General features: G+C 37.5%; 1 protein-coding gene across 4 annotated transcripts in view; it reads right to left on the bottom strand.

Annotated features, from left to right (window-relative positions):
* Positions 1–17,614, bottom strand: part of CNTRL (centriolin) — a 78,785-nt gene that overhangs the window by 56,813 nt on the left and 4,358 nt on the right. For all 4 annotated transcript variants that reach the window (XR_013388421.1, XM_077913129.1, XM_077913130.1 and 1 more), the window contains exons 2-7: positions 14,765–15,012; positions 12,558–12,688; positions 9,130–9,260; positions 7,242–7,383; positions 5,180–5,366; positions 586–779 (exon numbers count right to left, since the gene is read on the bottom strand). Coding sequence is in view for 3 of the 4 variants with exons in the window: in XM_077913129.1 (XP_077769255.1) it covers positions 586–779; positions 5,180–5,366; positions 7,242–7,383; positions 9,130–9,260; positions 12,558–12,688; positions 14,765–14,981 (1,002 nt within the window). In the remaining variant the exon portion in view is untranslated. The remainder of the gene's footprint in view (positions 1–585; positions 780–5,179; positions 5,367–7,241; positions 7,384–9,129; positions 9,261–12,557; positions 12,689–14,764; positions 15,013–17,614) is intronic.

The raw sequence follows: 17,614 nt of genomic DNA, 5'->3' as shown, positions 1-17,614 counted from the left end.
TTCTACCAGATGGATATCCAGGAGGCCCGTTTGAGCTATTTTCAATACTTTACTAATATAAACAAGATTGTGGTGAATGTCCATGTATATGTGTATATATGTACACACATAATATACATTCTTGCTACAATTTCTACAGAGTATCATATATAATTATATATTAAATTAGCATAGTATATATTTCCAATATGTAGAACATAGGGTTACATCCCTTTAAATTTGGATAATTTTGCCAATTTGCCTTCTAAAAGTTTTTGCCAATGTATAACCTCACCAACAATGCTGTTATAAATAAAATACAAAAATCTAGGGACAGTCTGAGCAGCTCCTCAGTGTGAGGCTTCACTGTCCTCCTTTATTTTGGACACCATGCCTCACATAACGTAGCCCAAGACAGTACCCATCCCTGGGGGCCCATGCCCCACAGTGTGCAGCCAACGATAATTTGTAGAAACTTTTGCACACATTTCTGTTAAACCACGCCTGCCCCATTCTACAGTCCAGAAGTTTTGTTTTTAGACCCAAGGACAAAGAATTCTCTATTTCCAAAGAATACAGTCAAAGCAATGTGAAACCCAGGCTTACCAATTCATTTTTGGTGTTTAGGTTACTCTCCAGCTCCTCATAGCTCTGTTTTTGTAGTCTGGCCTCCTCTTTCAGTGATTTGTTCAATTTATCTTGACTTTTAATTTCCTCAAGGAACCTTGTCTGCTCACTCCTAAGCTCTTCAGTTTCCATTGTCTTCTTCTCCAGGTCTCTTTCCAGTCTTTCTACCTCATCTGCCAACGCAAATTTAAGAGTTTATTGATCATAACACTTTCTACTTGAAGAAAGGTGAGGCTATTTCTCAAATAATAGCAAAAGAAGTCTTGGAATAGTATAAGTACAATTTTACTTTGAAAACTATTCACAGGGGCACCTGGGTGGCTCCGTGGCTGAGTGTCTACCTTCGGCCCAGGGCAAGATTCCAGGGTCCAGGATCAAGTCCCAAATCGGGCTCCCCACATGGAGTCTGCTTCTCCCTCTGCCTATGTCTCTGCCTCTCTCTGTATGTCTCATGAATAAATAAAATCTCTAGAAAAAAAGAAAACTATTCACTGTGGTTTTGGGGGGAAAAGACTATCTTGAGCTAGAAAGTGATTTATATCAAAAAGTAAGAAGGCAATATCATTCGGAAAACGATATTAAAAGATAACACTTTATGGGGTGCCTGAGTGGCTCAGTTGGTTAAGTGCCCCACTCTTGGTTTTGGCTCAGGTCGTGATCTCAGGGTCATGAGATCAAGCCCAGTGTCGGGCTCCATATTCAGTGGGGAGTCAGCTTGAAGATTCTCTCCCTCTGCCCTCACCCCTGCCCCTCTAGCCTACATGTTCTCTCTCTCAAATAAATAAATAAATCTAAAAAAAAAAACAAAAAACAGTAACACTACTTCCAAGTATTTCATTTCATTCAAATAGCATGTTGATAAATGAGGTTTTTCCAAGTCTCCTGTTAAAAAACTTGTAATATTTTATCTGATATTAGTAATTACACTTTAAAGAATACTGTAAGCAGGTCTGCAAAATACTTTGTTATCTTAAAAATCCTTCAAAGGCTTCCTGATATTATGTTTAGGATAGGATCCAAAACTTACATGAAGAACTCACAAAAAAACCTTCATGATTTGGTCCCAAATTCCCTCTCCAGCTGCAGATTTTCTTTCTTTCTTTTTTTAAAAGATTTTATTTTAGAGGGGGGGTATGGGAGGGGCAGAGGATAAGGAAGAGGGATGAGCAGACTCCCTGCTGAGCACAGAGCCCAGTGACCCCAGGGCTCATCTCAGGACCCCAAGATCATGACCTGAGCCAAAACCAAGAGTCGGACGCTGAACCAACTGAGCCACTCAGGTGCCCCATCCTGCAGGCTTTTATTCACACCTTCTGTCTGGAACTTTCTTCCTCTATCTCCTACTGGCCTATTTTATACCCTCCAGGTCTTTGTTTTGAAAAAATATTTTGAGAATCCTGCCCTGAATCTATCCTCTCCCCAGGAGAGATGCTTCCCAGGGATGCATTCAGGTCACCCTGTACCTCTGCTGGGCCCTTTGTCATATAATGAGTGACAAAATGTGATCAAATGGCTAGGCATCTGCCTTTCCCACTAAAGCTTTGAAAAGCAGAAACTGCATCTGTCTGGGGGCACCTGGGTGGCTCAGCGGTTGAGCATCTGCCTTCAGCTCAGGTCACGACGGGGGGGGGGGGGGGGGGGGGGGTGTCCAGGATCAAGTCCCACATCGGGCTCCCTATAGGGAGCCTGCTTCTCCCTCTGCCTGGGTCTCTGCCTCTCTTTGTCTCTCATGAATAAATAAATAACATCTTTTAAAAAAAAAAAGGAAAGAAAAGAAACTGCATCTATCTGGCTCACCAATGGATTCCAAGAGCCTTAAAGGCTCCTAATTAATACTCAGATTCATAAGTAATCATAAGCAATTTAAACATTTCCCCAAAAGTATATTTATATGATGACTTTTCTTTGCATTATTTATATTTTTAAAGATTCTAAACATTTACTTCAGGGTAACAAATATTGAGTTAGGAGATCCAAACTAATAAAAATTTACCATATTTCTCAAGGATTGGATCAAACGATATGAAACTACTGTTTCTGTAAGCCAAAACAGACGAACATCAATTTCAAATGGTTGAACAAACAGATTCATTTCCTAACACTCTAAAATAGCTATTTAAGACCTTCATCTTTGTCTTCAAACTTCCCATACTCCTTCCATTTTTTTTCTCAGCTGATGACCTCATATTTCACTGAGAAAAGATCTCACTCATGGGGACTTTCTCATTTTCCCACCACCAAAGCAACAAAACTCCCACACCTGCACAAATCTTTGCTCCCTTCTAATAAAGTAACCCTCTTATCAAGAGACAGTCTTTTGTTTTTCTCTGACCTCATCTTGTCTTTTCAAGGATGATAAGAAATGAGCCATGACGGTCTCTCCACTCCACTCCCAAATACTCTTTATTAGCTTTCAGGTTTACTGCGTTTGCTTCTGCCCATTTCCTGGTCTGGAAGCTATTGATTTTATTTTTTTTAACTTAAACTCTTTTTAAAATTTCACTTATTAGGAACTAGGAGAGAGAAATCATGGGAGGAAACTTCAAACCTTCGCCCAAATGCGTCCCCTCGATTCACTCTTGGATCTACAATCTAGCATTTTTTCCTAACCACTCCTTAACTGTGCTGGTCAAGACCATCATGTACTGCCAATCTAAAGCACTTCTCTGTGCTCATCTTACTTTTTCTTTATGTCTCAGCAACACTCAACACAGCTGACCACTTCCTCTCATGAAATTTTCTCGGGGCTTTTGCAACCCACTATTTCCTGGGTTTCCCCTTACTTGGCCTCTCTTTCTCAGTCTGCTTAGGTGGCTCACCTTGCTCTTCCCAACCCCAGCCTGAGTGAACCAATCAATTCCAATGGGATTAAATATCACTGTTATGCTGACAAGCTCCGCATTTATATCTCCAGTACAGATCTCTCTCAACTCCAGACTCATATTTCCAACCCTCTTCTTGGTTGTCTCACAGACATTCAAACCTAGAATTCTGAAGTTTCCCTTTTGTATACACAATATCACCAATCCAACCATTTACTCAGGCCAGAAGCCTGGGAATTACCCACTTCATTAGAAACTGTTGCCATCTAAATACAGGCCACCAACACTTCTAGCCTAGATTACCACAATAGCCTTCAGACATGTCCCTTTTTTCTCCATTTGCCCTGCTTCAAATCATTCTTCATCCTGCATAAAAAATAATCTTTAAAAAAATATTTTAACTCCAGTATACTTAACATAGTGTTATATTAGTTTCAGCTGTACAATATTGTGATTCAATTCTATGCAATACTCAGTGCTTATCATGATGAGTACTCTAAAAATAATCTTAATAAAATGGATTGTGCCTTATTGCTGCTTAAAAATCCTCATTTGCGGGCAGCCCCAGTGGCTCAGCGGTTTAGCGCTGCCTTGGGCCTGGGGCGTGATCCTGGAGACCCGGGATCAAGTCCCACGTCAGGCTCCCCACATGGAGCCTGCTTGTGTCTCTGCCTCTCTCTCTCTGTGTATATATATATATTTTTTAAGATTTTATTTATTTATTAGAGACACAGAAAGAGAGAGACAGGCAGAGACACAGGCAGAGGGAGAAGCCGGCTCCATGCAAGGAGCCTGACATGGGACTTCATCCCAGGTCTCCAGGATCATGGCCTGGGCTGAAGGCAGCGCTAAACCACTGAGACACCTGGGCTGCCCTCTCTCTGTGTATAAATAAATAAAATCTTTAAGAAAAAAAAAAATCCTCATTTGCTTCCTATTGTACCTGAAATAAAATCCTAACCCCAAGGCCCTGTGTCATCTTGCCCCTCCCCGAGCCTTCCCATCTTTTTCTTGAGCTATTCTCCAGTCATACTGATGTTTTATTTTTTTAAAGATTTTATTTATTTATTTGAGAGAGAGAGAAAAAGAGAAAGAGAGAACAAGCAGGGAGGAGGGCTGAGGGAGAAGCAGGCTCCCCCCTCATTGGGGAGCCCAACCTGAGACTCAATCCTCGGACTCTGAGATAATGACCTGAGCCGAAGGCAGATTCTTAACTGACTAAGCCACCCAGGACCCCCATACTGATTTTTCAGTTCCTTAATTTCTTAGCGGCTTTCCAGCCTGAAAGTGCTAGCTGCCCTTCTCCCTGAATGTCCCTCTTCACATGGCTAATCCCTTCGCTGCCTATGCCTTCAGCTTATATGTCATTTCCCAGAGAGCCATTCCTTTGCCAAAAGGGGGTTTTCCTCTGTTATTTTATCTCAGTTTGCTTGCTTTTGATCTTTCTTTTCCACTAAAATACAGACTGCATGAAGGCCACTACCATATGCCTTGTTCACCATTGTACATCAGTGCCAGATAACAGTGCCTGGCTCACAGTATGTGCTCAATAAATATTTACTGATTCTTAACGATGTTAATGGATAATTACTATATCAATGACATTGATGTTAATTGATTTATGTTGTCATTTTCCAAAACAAAAATTAATAGCATTATAAAGTTCATACTTCAATATATTTTTCTGGATAACTTTTGAAAATAAATTCCTCCCCCCACCCAAATTTAGTTTTTTTTAAATGTCACCTTACCTAAACTGAATCTCGCAAAAGCTTCTTGTCTGTCCTGACTAGTTACTGGCTGACCTTCCAAACTTTCCAATGAGCGAAGGTGAAAAATGGTAAACTGGATATAATGAGGAAGGGTCACAACTGGATTTTCAAGTAGGATCAGAGAAGTCAAATCTTGAAGTGGTTTCAACTTGCTTACATCTTGGAGCTGAAATGATATATAACACTAGTTTTAGTATAATTTAATTTTAAAATAATAAAAACACACCTAAAGGAAATAATAAATTAAGAAAATTTATAGCAATATGGCAAGGAACCAATTCAAGGAACCCATTACCCAAAATTAGTGCTCTGAGAAGAGAAACAGAATGGGAGTATGTGAATATCTATAATGTATCAGGGCAATATTAGGCATTTTCCATATATTGTTTCTTTTATGATTCCTCACAACAACCTGTGATATAAACACCATTTTAATTTTGTAGATGAAAAAAACTGAGGCTCGAAGAAGTTAAATAACCTGCCCAAAGCTCAGAGATTACAAATGAACAAAACAGGATCTGAATTCAAGTCTGTGTTAACTTTCAACCTATTATTCTTTCACTGTACTGATTGAATACATCAAAAATATGACTACTGAAAAGATTGTGGCAAATCTTCATATAATAGTTATAATTGATAGTTAAAAGAAATAAGTAAGGATACAGGGAGATACACACATTTTTGAAGATTTTTATGTTTATCCCAAGACAGATTTTAAAAGGTTGAGAAATGCTACTCCTAATACCTAGTGCAAATACATCTCCACTCACAAGTGAATGTGTATCAATCTCTTACTGATGCTAACGTCAAATATAAACTGAGATAAGAAAGTCACGAAAAATTTAAAATGGTAATAAATATTTATTGAATGATTTTCCTGTTAACATCAGTTGACACTGAGTACTAACAATCGACTACTTAGAGGAATATTTATAGCAAATTTTAGATTCGTGGCTACCTCTTTCCATCACAGCATAAGCCCCAAGAGCTCTAAGGTGATGCTGTGCAACATGGGTTTGGGCTCTGAGGCTCTTGGGCTGTTGTAGTGAAATGGTACAGGGTCACCTCACCAGACTTACAAAGATGAAATAAGAAACCACAGATATTGCAAACTGCACAGCAATTAAACAAATGCTGTTTATTATTAATGACTTCCCCTGATGACGCTTTTAGGAGTTAATGTCGTAAAGTCTTTAAAACATTTTCACATCTATCATTTTATCTGAGCTCCAGAACACCCCTGTAAAAAAGGCAGGGAAGGGTTTGTTTTCTCCAATTTACACAATGAGTTTTAGAGAGAGAATGGAATTCTCCAAGGTCACAGAAGGCAGGTCTAGACCTAGAAAGTACATCTTTTATTGTCTATTTTATGACTGATGTTCCTTAAATTAAGCATGATTTTTCCAATTTTAATATAGATGTAAGTAAATTGTTTTTACTTAATACTTATTGAACATCTAACTGTATAAATGTCAGAAAAAAATAATAAATTATACTTCAAAGAAAAGCATACACGATTATTAGATTAATGTGAGCCATGATGACAATATTGCTCTACAATAAAAGAGCTAGTAATTAACCTCCTATAACACCTGACACTATAATCAAGCTTAATTCAGAAGTCTGAAAAAAACAAAAAAAGAACTTGGTTCCAGGCATTCAGGACCTGGATTCTGGCACCAGTTGTGTGACTTTGGGTCACACAACTTAACCTGGAAAAAGACGGTACTACCTGATAGTATTCAAAAAATAATCTTTTATTGCTTCCATTAAAAAAAAGTTTTCTGAGGCTCAAATGAAATGCTGCAAAATCCTAAGAGGTCAACTCTCAGGTACATGGAATCATGCAAAACCAGAAATGCCTATTTTTAATTACTTAGATAGTCCCTAGAGGTTACGTCTGAATTTGACGTGTGGTCAAAGGACCAAGAATCTTAAAAGAAGAAATCTCATTTTTTAAAGACTTAGATTTTTATCTTTTTTTCAACAAGTCTAAAAATTTGAAGAAAAAAAAAAATCCTTGCTACTTTGAATAACTTACCGATGATATCTTGTTGCCTTTCAGATTCAGGATTCGCAAAGATTTTAACTTCTTCCCTAACCATACTGGGATATGTTCGATTTCATTTCCTGCAAGGTTCAGCTTTTGCAGATTATATAAATTTTCTATGCCTTCAATTTTGCTGGAAACCAAAGGGTAAAAATCAAATTTAGTAAGTATAATGACAGAGTCCCTCCACTGTATGTTTAGAATAAATAGCCTTGGTTTTATGTGGAATTACTTTTCATAATTATAATTTGCTAACCCTTTTTATAAACAAGAACCAAACAAAAGTGGCTAAAAAGAAATTGACCAGAACAGCTAAACTGCCAATTCTTCATTACTGGGTCCAGGAATCCTATCTTACCATCAGACTTTAGGATCCTATAACACCAAAAAGAAGAGTCTATCCATGGCACTCTCACTACCCACTGTGAAGAGTCCTGGGGGATAGCCAGGGGAGAGCTGAAAAACTCAACAGCACATACTCCTATGTTACAGCCCTGCACAAGAGAGATCTTATTACCTTAAGTCATGACCAAAAGATTAGCTATGACAGTAGGATTTGGCTGCCATTTTGAACTGAAGGACTCACTAGGACACTATATTTATAAACATATATATTTTAATCAGAATATTTAAATCAATAAAACATTTATCATTCATATTGATGAATTTTCACTGATGAAATATTTTCCCAATTTAATTGTCTGTTTAATTCCTTGGTAAATTTTCCATATGGACAAATATTTCCAAGCTTCTTCTCATTTTTATTTTATTGAAATTATTTTTATCAGGATCAACTATTTTTTATACAAACTTTGTATTAAGGATTCTTTTCCCTCTTTCATTTTTTGCCCTATTATAGCTTCTGCCAGTATTAGTGGTTTTGTTTTTTGGCCAATACGTATACCGAGTCTAAGGTGGAGGGAAAGTATACAGATGTAAAGATTTTCAAGATTTGATAATTGCATCATGTTAAAAAAAAAAAAAAGAAATGAAAAGAAAACTTGTTATAAAGATTTCATTTATCCGAAAGACAGAAAGCACAAGCTGGGTTGGGGCAGGGCACTGAGGGAGAGGGAGAAGAGACTCCTCACCGAGCAGGGAGCCCATGCAGGGCTCGGTCCCAGGACCGAGATCATGACCTGAGCCCAAGGCAGACACTTTTAACTGACTGAGCCACCCATGCGCCCTTATATAACAAGTTTTCCATGTGTGGTTTTTTGCCACTGTCAGCTTATGTTTTATTTCTCACAGTAATATATATTATGAAGTGGAAACATGACTGAGTGTATTTCTTATAGCAAAGAAGAACATCAGGATAAGCAAATAAGTTCAAAATACACTGAAATATGTTTAGGATCAAAACGATTAAAACACTGCTTCATGTCAACTTTCTTAATGTAATAAGGCAGTGGATCAAAGACTGAAAAGTTCCCATCAAAAATGGAATTAGGATAAAATTTTGTACTCGTGTTATCTCCTTTGATGATCCTGGAAAGATACTGGGACACATGGGTGGCTCAGTGATTGAGCATCTGCCTTTGGCTCAGGTCGTGATCCCGGGGCCCAGGGATCGAGTCCTGCATCAGGCTCCCCTTGAGGTGCCTGCTTCTCCCTCTGCCTGTGTCTCTGCCTCTGTGTCTCTCGTGAATAAACAAATAAAATCTTTATTAAAAATGCTAGAAAGATATTATTCTTTTCTTTAGTAATGCCAAAACACGAAAGCAGTTACCATATGTGAAGGGCTTGACTAGCAATGAATGAGGATCCAAGTGCCTGTTGTTTCTTTCATAGGACTTTCAATTCAGTAACGTGGGCAGCATTAATCTACTTCTTTAACAATGACAATCTTGCAGTGCTACCTGAAAAAGTATTTACTTACCGGATTTTGTTATACGATAAGTTGAGTTCACGTAATTTTAACAGTTTGTCCACTTTCTCAATCTTTCCTATTAGATTATAGCTGAGATTCAGTACTTCAAGTTTAACACATTTTTCCAAATTTTCGATACACTAATTGGAAACAAATGGATAAATACTTTATATGACAGATGCCTTGATATAAAGTACAACATGTATGTGCATCAGGGGCTGTTTTGATCAGTCACCAGAAAATAACCCTTCCTGCTCTCCTGGACAGTCCCTTGGTAGGGTTTCCCTTGACCAGGAATAGTAGCTCTTCTCAACCCTCAGTGGATAACATTTCCTGTGTATCAAGAAAATCAGATTATCTAACAAGAATTCCACCTCAACTTTTCCTCCACTTCAACTTTTCTATGCCTCCCCCTCCTCTCCTTCCTTCTTCAAAGTTCAGCTGGCACTTATGCTCTTGTAGGACTTCATCTACCTCCTCTCACCAGGCTCTTGCATCTTTAATCTCTTTCTCTCCTGGAACTTCCCCTCAAGTTTAAAAAGTCATTACTCAATAGATACCCATTAAGCACTTACTACATACCAGATGCAGCACTAGGCAATAGATACCAGTGAACTAGACAACCCCCCCTGCTACAGGAGGCTTTGTTCAACAGGCTCAGTCTCCTCAGTCTCCTTTGTATACAACAAATCACCAAGCACTGAATCTGTTTTCCTACCAAATTCTCATTTTAGGTCCTTTATTTGTGGCCACGTTCTCATAAAAGTTGTGTACATTTGCTCATTCTGCCTTCCACTTATTCTATTGGGAAGGCAAAATATCTTCTGCTTTTACTATGTATTCAAATTGTTCTCTCCAAGATTGTCATTCATCTATCCATCCCACAAATATTTATCAAACACAGATTATGTGCCAAGAGCTGTTCCAGGTACTAGAAATATATTGGTGAATGAGGAAACCAAGGTTCTTGTTTTCATTCACAGAGAAAGTCAATAAATCAACATTTTCAGACGCTGAAGTGTACCAACAAGAAAATAAAGATAACATGATGTGACTGCATGCAAGGCACCCAGAGGGCAGATTTGTCTGCTGTGTCCACTGTGTAAGCACATATGCCTGGCATATGGCGGGCACTGAATAAATATTTATTAATAGAAAGACTGAGAGTCACTGAGAAGGTAGCCAATTGCAACTGGGTGATAAGAGAAGACCTCCCAGAGGAAGTACACTGAGCTGAGACCTAAATAACAAGCCAGCTGTGTGAACACCTAGAGGCAGGGAATAACAGGCAGAGAAGAAAAATACAAAGGCCCTAGAAGATTGAATTTGGTTTGTGAAATAGAAAGGCTTTTTTAACTGCCAAATCCAAACAACTTCTAAATTTTCATCCTACTTAGTGGTTCTGTGACATTTTATATCATCCATTTCTGCTTGAAATTCTCCCTCCTTTGGAATCCATTCATCATACTCTTAGATCCTCTGTTTTAATAGCCCCTTCAGACTTTTTCATTGTATATGCCTCTCCTGTGTGTGCTTTCACTCTCTCTCTAATTCCCCCTCACTATTTATCCTCTTAATCCCAGGAATTCCTCTAGGAAGCTCTACGTTCCCAGAGATCAGAAACTAAGCTTATTTACCTGTATATATTCCTACAGCTTAACATAACGCCTGGCGTATATAACCTGGCGTATATAACTGCAGTAAAACATTTACTACTTTGATTTCATTTTTGCAACTTGTAAACTCTAGAATGTCTACTTTTTCCTTTTTTAATTACACAAGACATAAATATATTCTAACAGAAATTTCAAACAAAACATAAGAAGCTCTTTTCATCAGGTCTCCAGACCCCTGTAAAAAAAAAAAAATACCACTGATCAAAGGTAACCAATGTTAAGAGGCTGACATATAAGCATCTGTATCTTGTTTATATCCACATACATGTATAGAAAAACAGAATTTTTAGACCTTACTATACAAAATGTTTTAGAACTTTTATCGTTAAATATACCGTGGACATTGTCCCACATTTATACATAGAGCTCTACTTATTTTTTTTAAGAAACTCGATAGTATTTCATGGTCTACAGCATCATAATTTATTTAACTGATCCCCTATTGACAGACATTTGGTTATTTCCAATTTTTCTATTTTAAATAATGCATAATAAATATAACTATACAGACACTTCTAGGTACATGTAATATCATTAGAACAGACATCAAGGAGTAGAACATCTAGGTTGGTAAGTATAAATTCAGTAAGTATAAACTCAATTGCTGGATCAAATAAGTACACTTGAAATTTGGATAAATGCTACCAAACTGTCTTTCTAAAATGCAGGAGCAATGTATATGCCCCACCAAGACAATATGATAATACTCACTTCCCACACCTTTCTGAACACTGAAATAATCCTTTTAATTCTTCTCCATTAGACGTACAAGAATGAAAATTATATCAAACTATTGGTTTATTTCATATTTTCTATATTAATGAGGTTGAACATACTTTCATGTTATCATTAGCCATTTACAACACTTTTGTGAACAACCCTGTTCATATCCTTTGCACATTTTCCATTGAGCTGTCTGAATTGTCAAGGCTCTTTATATTATATGGGTATTGTTATTATATGTAAAACACTCCCTGCCAGTTTGTTGTTTTTCTTTTTACATTTTAAAAGATATCTTTCATTAAACACTTTTTAATCTTTATGTACACTAGTCTGTCAATATTTTTCTTTGCGGTATTAGAGTTGGTGCTTGCTTAAAGGGCCTTCCCAACTCTAAGATTCTAAAATATATTCTCCTATATTCTTTCCTAATGCTTCTATCATATTTTTGTGGGTTTTGTTTTGGTTTCATTAAATCTTCAACCTTCTGGAATTAATTTTTGAGACTAATGTCGTAGGCATCTAAGTTCATATTTTTTTCCAATTAAAAAGTTTAAGTTGTTTTTCACAATGTGTTCATGTTGTATAGTTTATGAATAAAGTAATAAACACTCCAGAGCAGGGATCAGCAAACTTTTTTGGAGAAAGCCAGATAGTAAATATTTTTGGCTTTATAAGCCATATAGTCTCTGTGACAAGTATTTACTATTGCTTTTATAGCACAAAAACAACCGCAGACAGTATGTATACAAATGAGTGTGGCTGTGTTCCAATAAAATTTTATTTACAAAAAGAGGCCCAATTTGGCCTACCAGTTATAGTTTGCCAACTCCATCTCTAGAAAGAATCCAACAATGTATAGAATAGGCGCTTATGAATGTGAAGATGGCATACTTCTGATAATAGAACTTTCTCTGGAAACAATACAAGCTCTGCTACAAATTAGGTGACATTAGGATGAGATGCTACTGTAAATCTAATACAATCTTTTAATTTTCAGTTTCAAACACAGAAAAATTAAAAACAATGCTTGTAACCTACCCTGAATTTCTTGCCACCACCTTTAGCAAGTGAAAGGTTCAGAGATTTTACCAAGGCCAAATTGTCCTGTTTAGTAAGTTTTCTAACAAGGGCCTCTGTAATATATCGGACTCCTGCATGTGAATCAGCTTCTGAAATTACAGAAACAGATCATCATCAGTAGAAAAGGACATCTCTGAGAAATGCATTATTTTGAATGTTATATAACAAAAAACAATGGGCAGCCCCTGTGTCGCAGCGGTTTGGCACCACCTGCAGCCCAGGGTGTGATCCTGGAGACCCGGGATCGAGTCCCACGTCGGGCTCCCTGCATAGAGCCTGCTTCTCCCTCTGCCTTTGTCTCTGCCTCTCTCTCTGTCTCTCTCATGAATAAATAAATAAAATCTTAAAAAAAAAAAAATTTTGGGATCCCTGGGTGGCGCAGTGGTTTAGCGCCTGCCTTTGGCCCAGGGCGCGATCCTGGAGGCCCGGGATCGAATCCCATATCGGGCTCCTGGTGCATGGAGCCTGCTTCTCCCTCTGCCTATGTCTCTGCGTCTCTCTCTCTCTCTCTCTGTGACTATCATAAATAAATAAAAATTAAAAAAAAAAAAATTTTAAGCCATGCAAATATAAAAACAGCTGGTTAGTTCTAATTGAGATGTTTTAATAATATCCTACTTTAAACAGCATTATATCATAGTAATAACTACAAACATATATAATAAGGTCAATAAGTTATACTTCATAATTATTTATTATTATAAAATATTTTATATTTATAAAACTTAATTTGTATGACAAACCTTTTAAATAGAAATTACTATTCCCATTTATTTAAAAAAATTATAATAGTTTGCCCAAGATCTCGTGGCTAATGATGTGCAAATCAAGGACTTGAACCCTGGCAGATGAATCCAAAACTCATACTTTTAATTATGAGTCAGAAAACAATTAATGCTGGGTTCAGTTCCAGGCTGTACAACAAAGATTCCCAATGATTATTTATAATAAGTTAATATTACATTTATTTTGGTTCAAAATAAAATGATTTTTTTCCTTTAATTTGAGCAATTCTAGGAAAGAAAATTACTAATATTCTAAAATATTAATGAAATTAGAGTCAGCAACGTACCAAAGGGCAGCAAAGGTATAGTCTAAACTCAACTCTTAAAAAAAATAAAAAATAAAAAAAAATAAATAAATAAACTCAACTCTTGGGATCCCTGGATGGCTCAGTGGTTTAATGCCTGCCTTTGGCCCAGGGTGTGGTCCTGGAGTCTCTAGATCGAGTCCCACATCAGGCTCCCTGCATGGAGCCTGCTTCTCTCTCTGCCTATGTCTCTGCCTCTCTCTCTCTCTTTCTCTCTCTCTGTGTCTGTCATGAATAAATAATTAAAAAATAAATAAATAAACTCTTGATGAGTAAAAACTGATCAGACAGGTAGCTGTGATTTTATGACTGCACAAAGAAATCACATAGTTTTCATTCACAGTCATGTTAAATAGTCTCTTAGAAAAAAATAATATATTTCTGAAAACAGATTCCCACACTAACAGACTGCTTGTAAGAAAAAAATAAAAACAAAACCTTGGTAGAACATAGACATGTCCCTTACGGGGACATGATAAACAATTTGCTGATAAGCAGACTGGAATAATAGCCCAGGGGTGGATAACATTTTTGTACTGAATTAAGGTACTCCACTCTGAAGTGAATAGATCTGCTTTTCCTCTAACCAAGGGTGATAGTAAATTTGGCATATGGGCTTTAAGGCACTCTTAAAGGCACCACAGGAAATAAAGCTTCCTCTTTCTGGAAACCCTTCTCCTAATCCTTGCAGACAGCTTCATCCTCATCAGAAGCCTTCAAACTCCACAGTCTTGATACACTTTCTGTTGGTATAAACAATAAGTCATGTCAGTATGAAGATATGTATTTCACTTGGACCAGAAATATAAGTTTGGTAATTTTCCATCTCTACTTAAGAGTATGTGTTCAAACTCTTAGATTAAAAAGCATTATCTTGGGGACCCCTGGGTGGCCCAGCGGTTTAGCGCCTGCCTTCGGCCCAGGGCATGATCCTGGAGTCCCGGGATCGAGTCCTGCATCGGGCTCCCCGCATGGACCCTGCTTCTCCCTCTGCCTGTGTCTCTGCCTCTCTCTGTCTCTAGTGAATAAATAAAAATCTTTTAAAAAATAAATAAATAAAAATAAAAAGCATTACCTTTATGGTCTTGGTAGTCTAAAACCACTGTGCTTTCATCTGTAATCTCAACTTGCTCATGCCACGGTCCTCCAAAATGAAAAGGCAGAGTCTCAGATCCACTTAGAGGCGAAAGTGACCTAGATCTCATATTGGACGTAAGGGATGGTGGACTAGGAGAGTGAGATGATGGTGGCATCTTTGCTTTCGAAAACTTTTGCTGAGAACCTTTCTTCATGGCAAGAATAAGGCCAGATGTCCATCAAAACCTGTAAAAGTTTTCAGCATATTTAACAAGGTTAATTTTTTAGAGCTCTTGAAACTATTAATCTACTTCTAGAATTTTTTTAAAATTCTGTGCCCAAAGTGGGGCTTGAACTCATGACCCTGAGATGAAGAAACACATGCTCTAACAATTGAACCAGCCAAAGGCTCCGATTTCTAGAGTTTTGAAGATGACAAAGTTATAAACTCAGAGGTTATACATGCTAGAAAGCATATTATTCCAAGCTGATGGGAGCAGATACTGCTTCAAACACTGCTGATCACTTTTCAGTGGGAAAAGAGACTTCCAGAGGGTCCTGGTTTGTTTGATACCTGCTCCAGCCAGAAGTCTGACCTGTCATTTCTCTTCTCTATTGGACCAAACTAATCACAACACTTCTCATACCCACAAAGGGTCTTGGAATGTAGGAAGCTGGAAATGTTTGGCAACCAGCAATGTTTAATAATGACGAGTACTCCCTCCTTGATGAAGTTTCTTTTTTGCTCTGGGACACCACATTCTCCTGGTATCCTCCTGCCTCTGTGGCCACTCTTTGGCTTCCTTTGCTGGCTCACAGTCCTCTATTCAATCTTTATTTATTTATTTTTTTTAATTTATGATAGTCAAACAGAGAGAGAGAGACAGAGGCAGAGACATAGGCAGAGGGAGAAGCAGGCTCCATGCACCGGGAGCCCGACGTGGGATTCGATCCCGGGTCTCCAGGATCGCGCCCTGGGCCAAAGACAGGCGCCAAACCGCTGTGCCACCCAGGGATCCCCCTCTATTCAATCTTTAAATGTCAGAGCTCCTCATATCTCTTCCATTTTCTCTTCAAACTCATTTTAGACAATCTAATGCACACCCATGGTTCCAAATGTCACCTCTATACTGATGTTTATATCTTCAATCCAACCTCTGAGGTCCAGATACCTGTTTCCAATTGTCTACTTGATATCTCATTGCCATCCTAAATTCAACATGCCCAAACAGAATTTATCACTTCCCCCATTCCTCCCCTCATTTTCCTCCCATAAAGAACAATGCATGAATCATAAGTGTACAGCTCTATTTTTATACAGTGAATACAACCAGATCAAGAAACAGAATTATTACCAGAACCCCAGAAACCACTTTGTGCCCCTTGCATTCATTAACCCATATACATGAGTAATTACTACCCTGATTTCCAATACCAGAGATTTTTTTAAACTATTTAGGATATTTAAGTATTTCTACATGCAACATGGGGCTCAAACTCAACTCTGAGATCGAGCTGCATGCTCTTCCAACTGAGCCCATCAGGCACCCCATAAACTATTTTTGAACTATACGTAAATGAAATCATAGAATATCTTTTGTATCTGCCTTCTTTGTTAAACATTATGCTTCTGATATTCATTCATGTTTGTCTCATGCTATTTGAGAAACATCTAATTGCTCCAAACTCGCATGCCTACTATTGCTAGTCCACAAAATCAATTTTGTTGAAGTTTAGGTCTTTCAGAAGAAATGAAAGCATTTATTGGTGAAAGGAATCTTAGTTAAATCCCTTACTTGTCAGAAAAGAAAATTAAAGCCCAGAATGGTAAATGACTTGGTCAGACACAATGCTAGCTGAGAATCAGGATTCCTCTCAAACTAATTTGTAAGTGAAATCACATAAACTAATCTAATAGAATGTAGGTTCCATAAAAGTAGGGATATTGTTCACTGATTTATTCCAGGCCTAGGACAGCGCTTAGCAAAGAGCAGATAATGAATATTTATCTAATGAATTATTCATGAAAAACTGATAAATGAATTTATTTAGTACCTTGACAAAAGGCATCTTCTTGTGCAATATTAGTCCTCCACACTAAGAGTCCTAATGTATAAGGCTAGGTTTACACAAAAAAGATCTTCATGATATATAATTACTTTTATAAGTACAATCAATCTAAAAACATTGCAAAAAATTTAAGTTTGACAAACTTTTAGACAAAAAATATCTTATAAAATGGATAGGTATTGAGCAAGGCTATTTAACAATGATCCTATTTTTGCTCAATATTCATAATCTCCCCTACTCTCTTCTTAAAATGTGAAGACAAAACACAAATCAATTTTTAGAAAAATTATCAATTCAAAAATTTGGGGCAGCTCCGATATGAATGCTATATAAATTGGTATTAAAGAGATATTATGGGACGCCTGAGAGGCTCAGTGGTTGAGTGTCTCTGCCTTTGGCTGAGGGCGTGACCCCAGGATCTGGGATCAAGCCCCACATTGGGCTCCCCACAGGGAGCCTGCTTCTCTCTCTGCCTGTGTCTCTGCCTCTCTCTCTGTGTCTCTCATGAATAAATAAGTAAAATCTTATAAATAAATAAATAAAGTAAGTAAGTAAAGGTTTGATATGTAAACACCTTCACAGGTATATGAGTATTATTATACAGGCTGGAATTATAAATAAACTAAATTGTTAAAATGGTTGGAACATATATATGGAATAGAGAGGGGCCATTAATGTAGTCAATCAACTAACCAACAATTAGCAGATGTAATACCTTTGAATGATGATATAGTCATTCTCAGAATGCTGATCTTACCCAAAACATATCTAGAATTCC

This window comes from Canis aureus, chromosome 10 (assembly GCF_053574225.1).
Source record: "Canis aureus isolate CA01 chromosome 10, VMU_Caureus_v.1.0, whole genome shotgun sequence".
Lineage (NCBI taxonomy): Eukaryota > Metazoa > Chordata > Mammalia > Carnivora > Canidae > Canis > Canis aureus.
The sequence above is the reverse complement of the archived record's forward strand: the minus strand, read 5'-3'. Positions and strand labels throughout refer to the sequence as shown.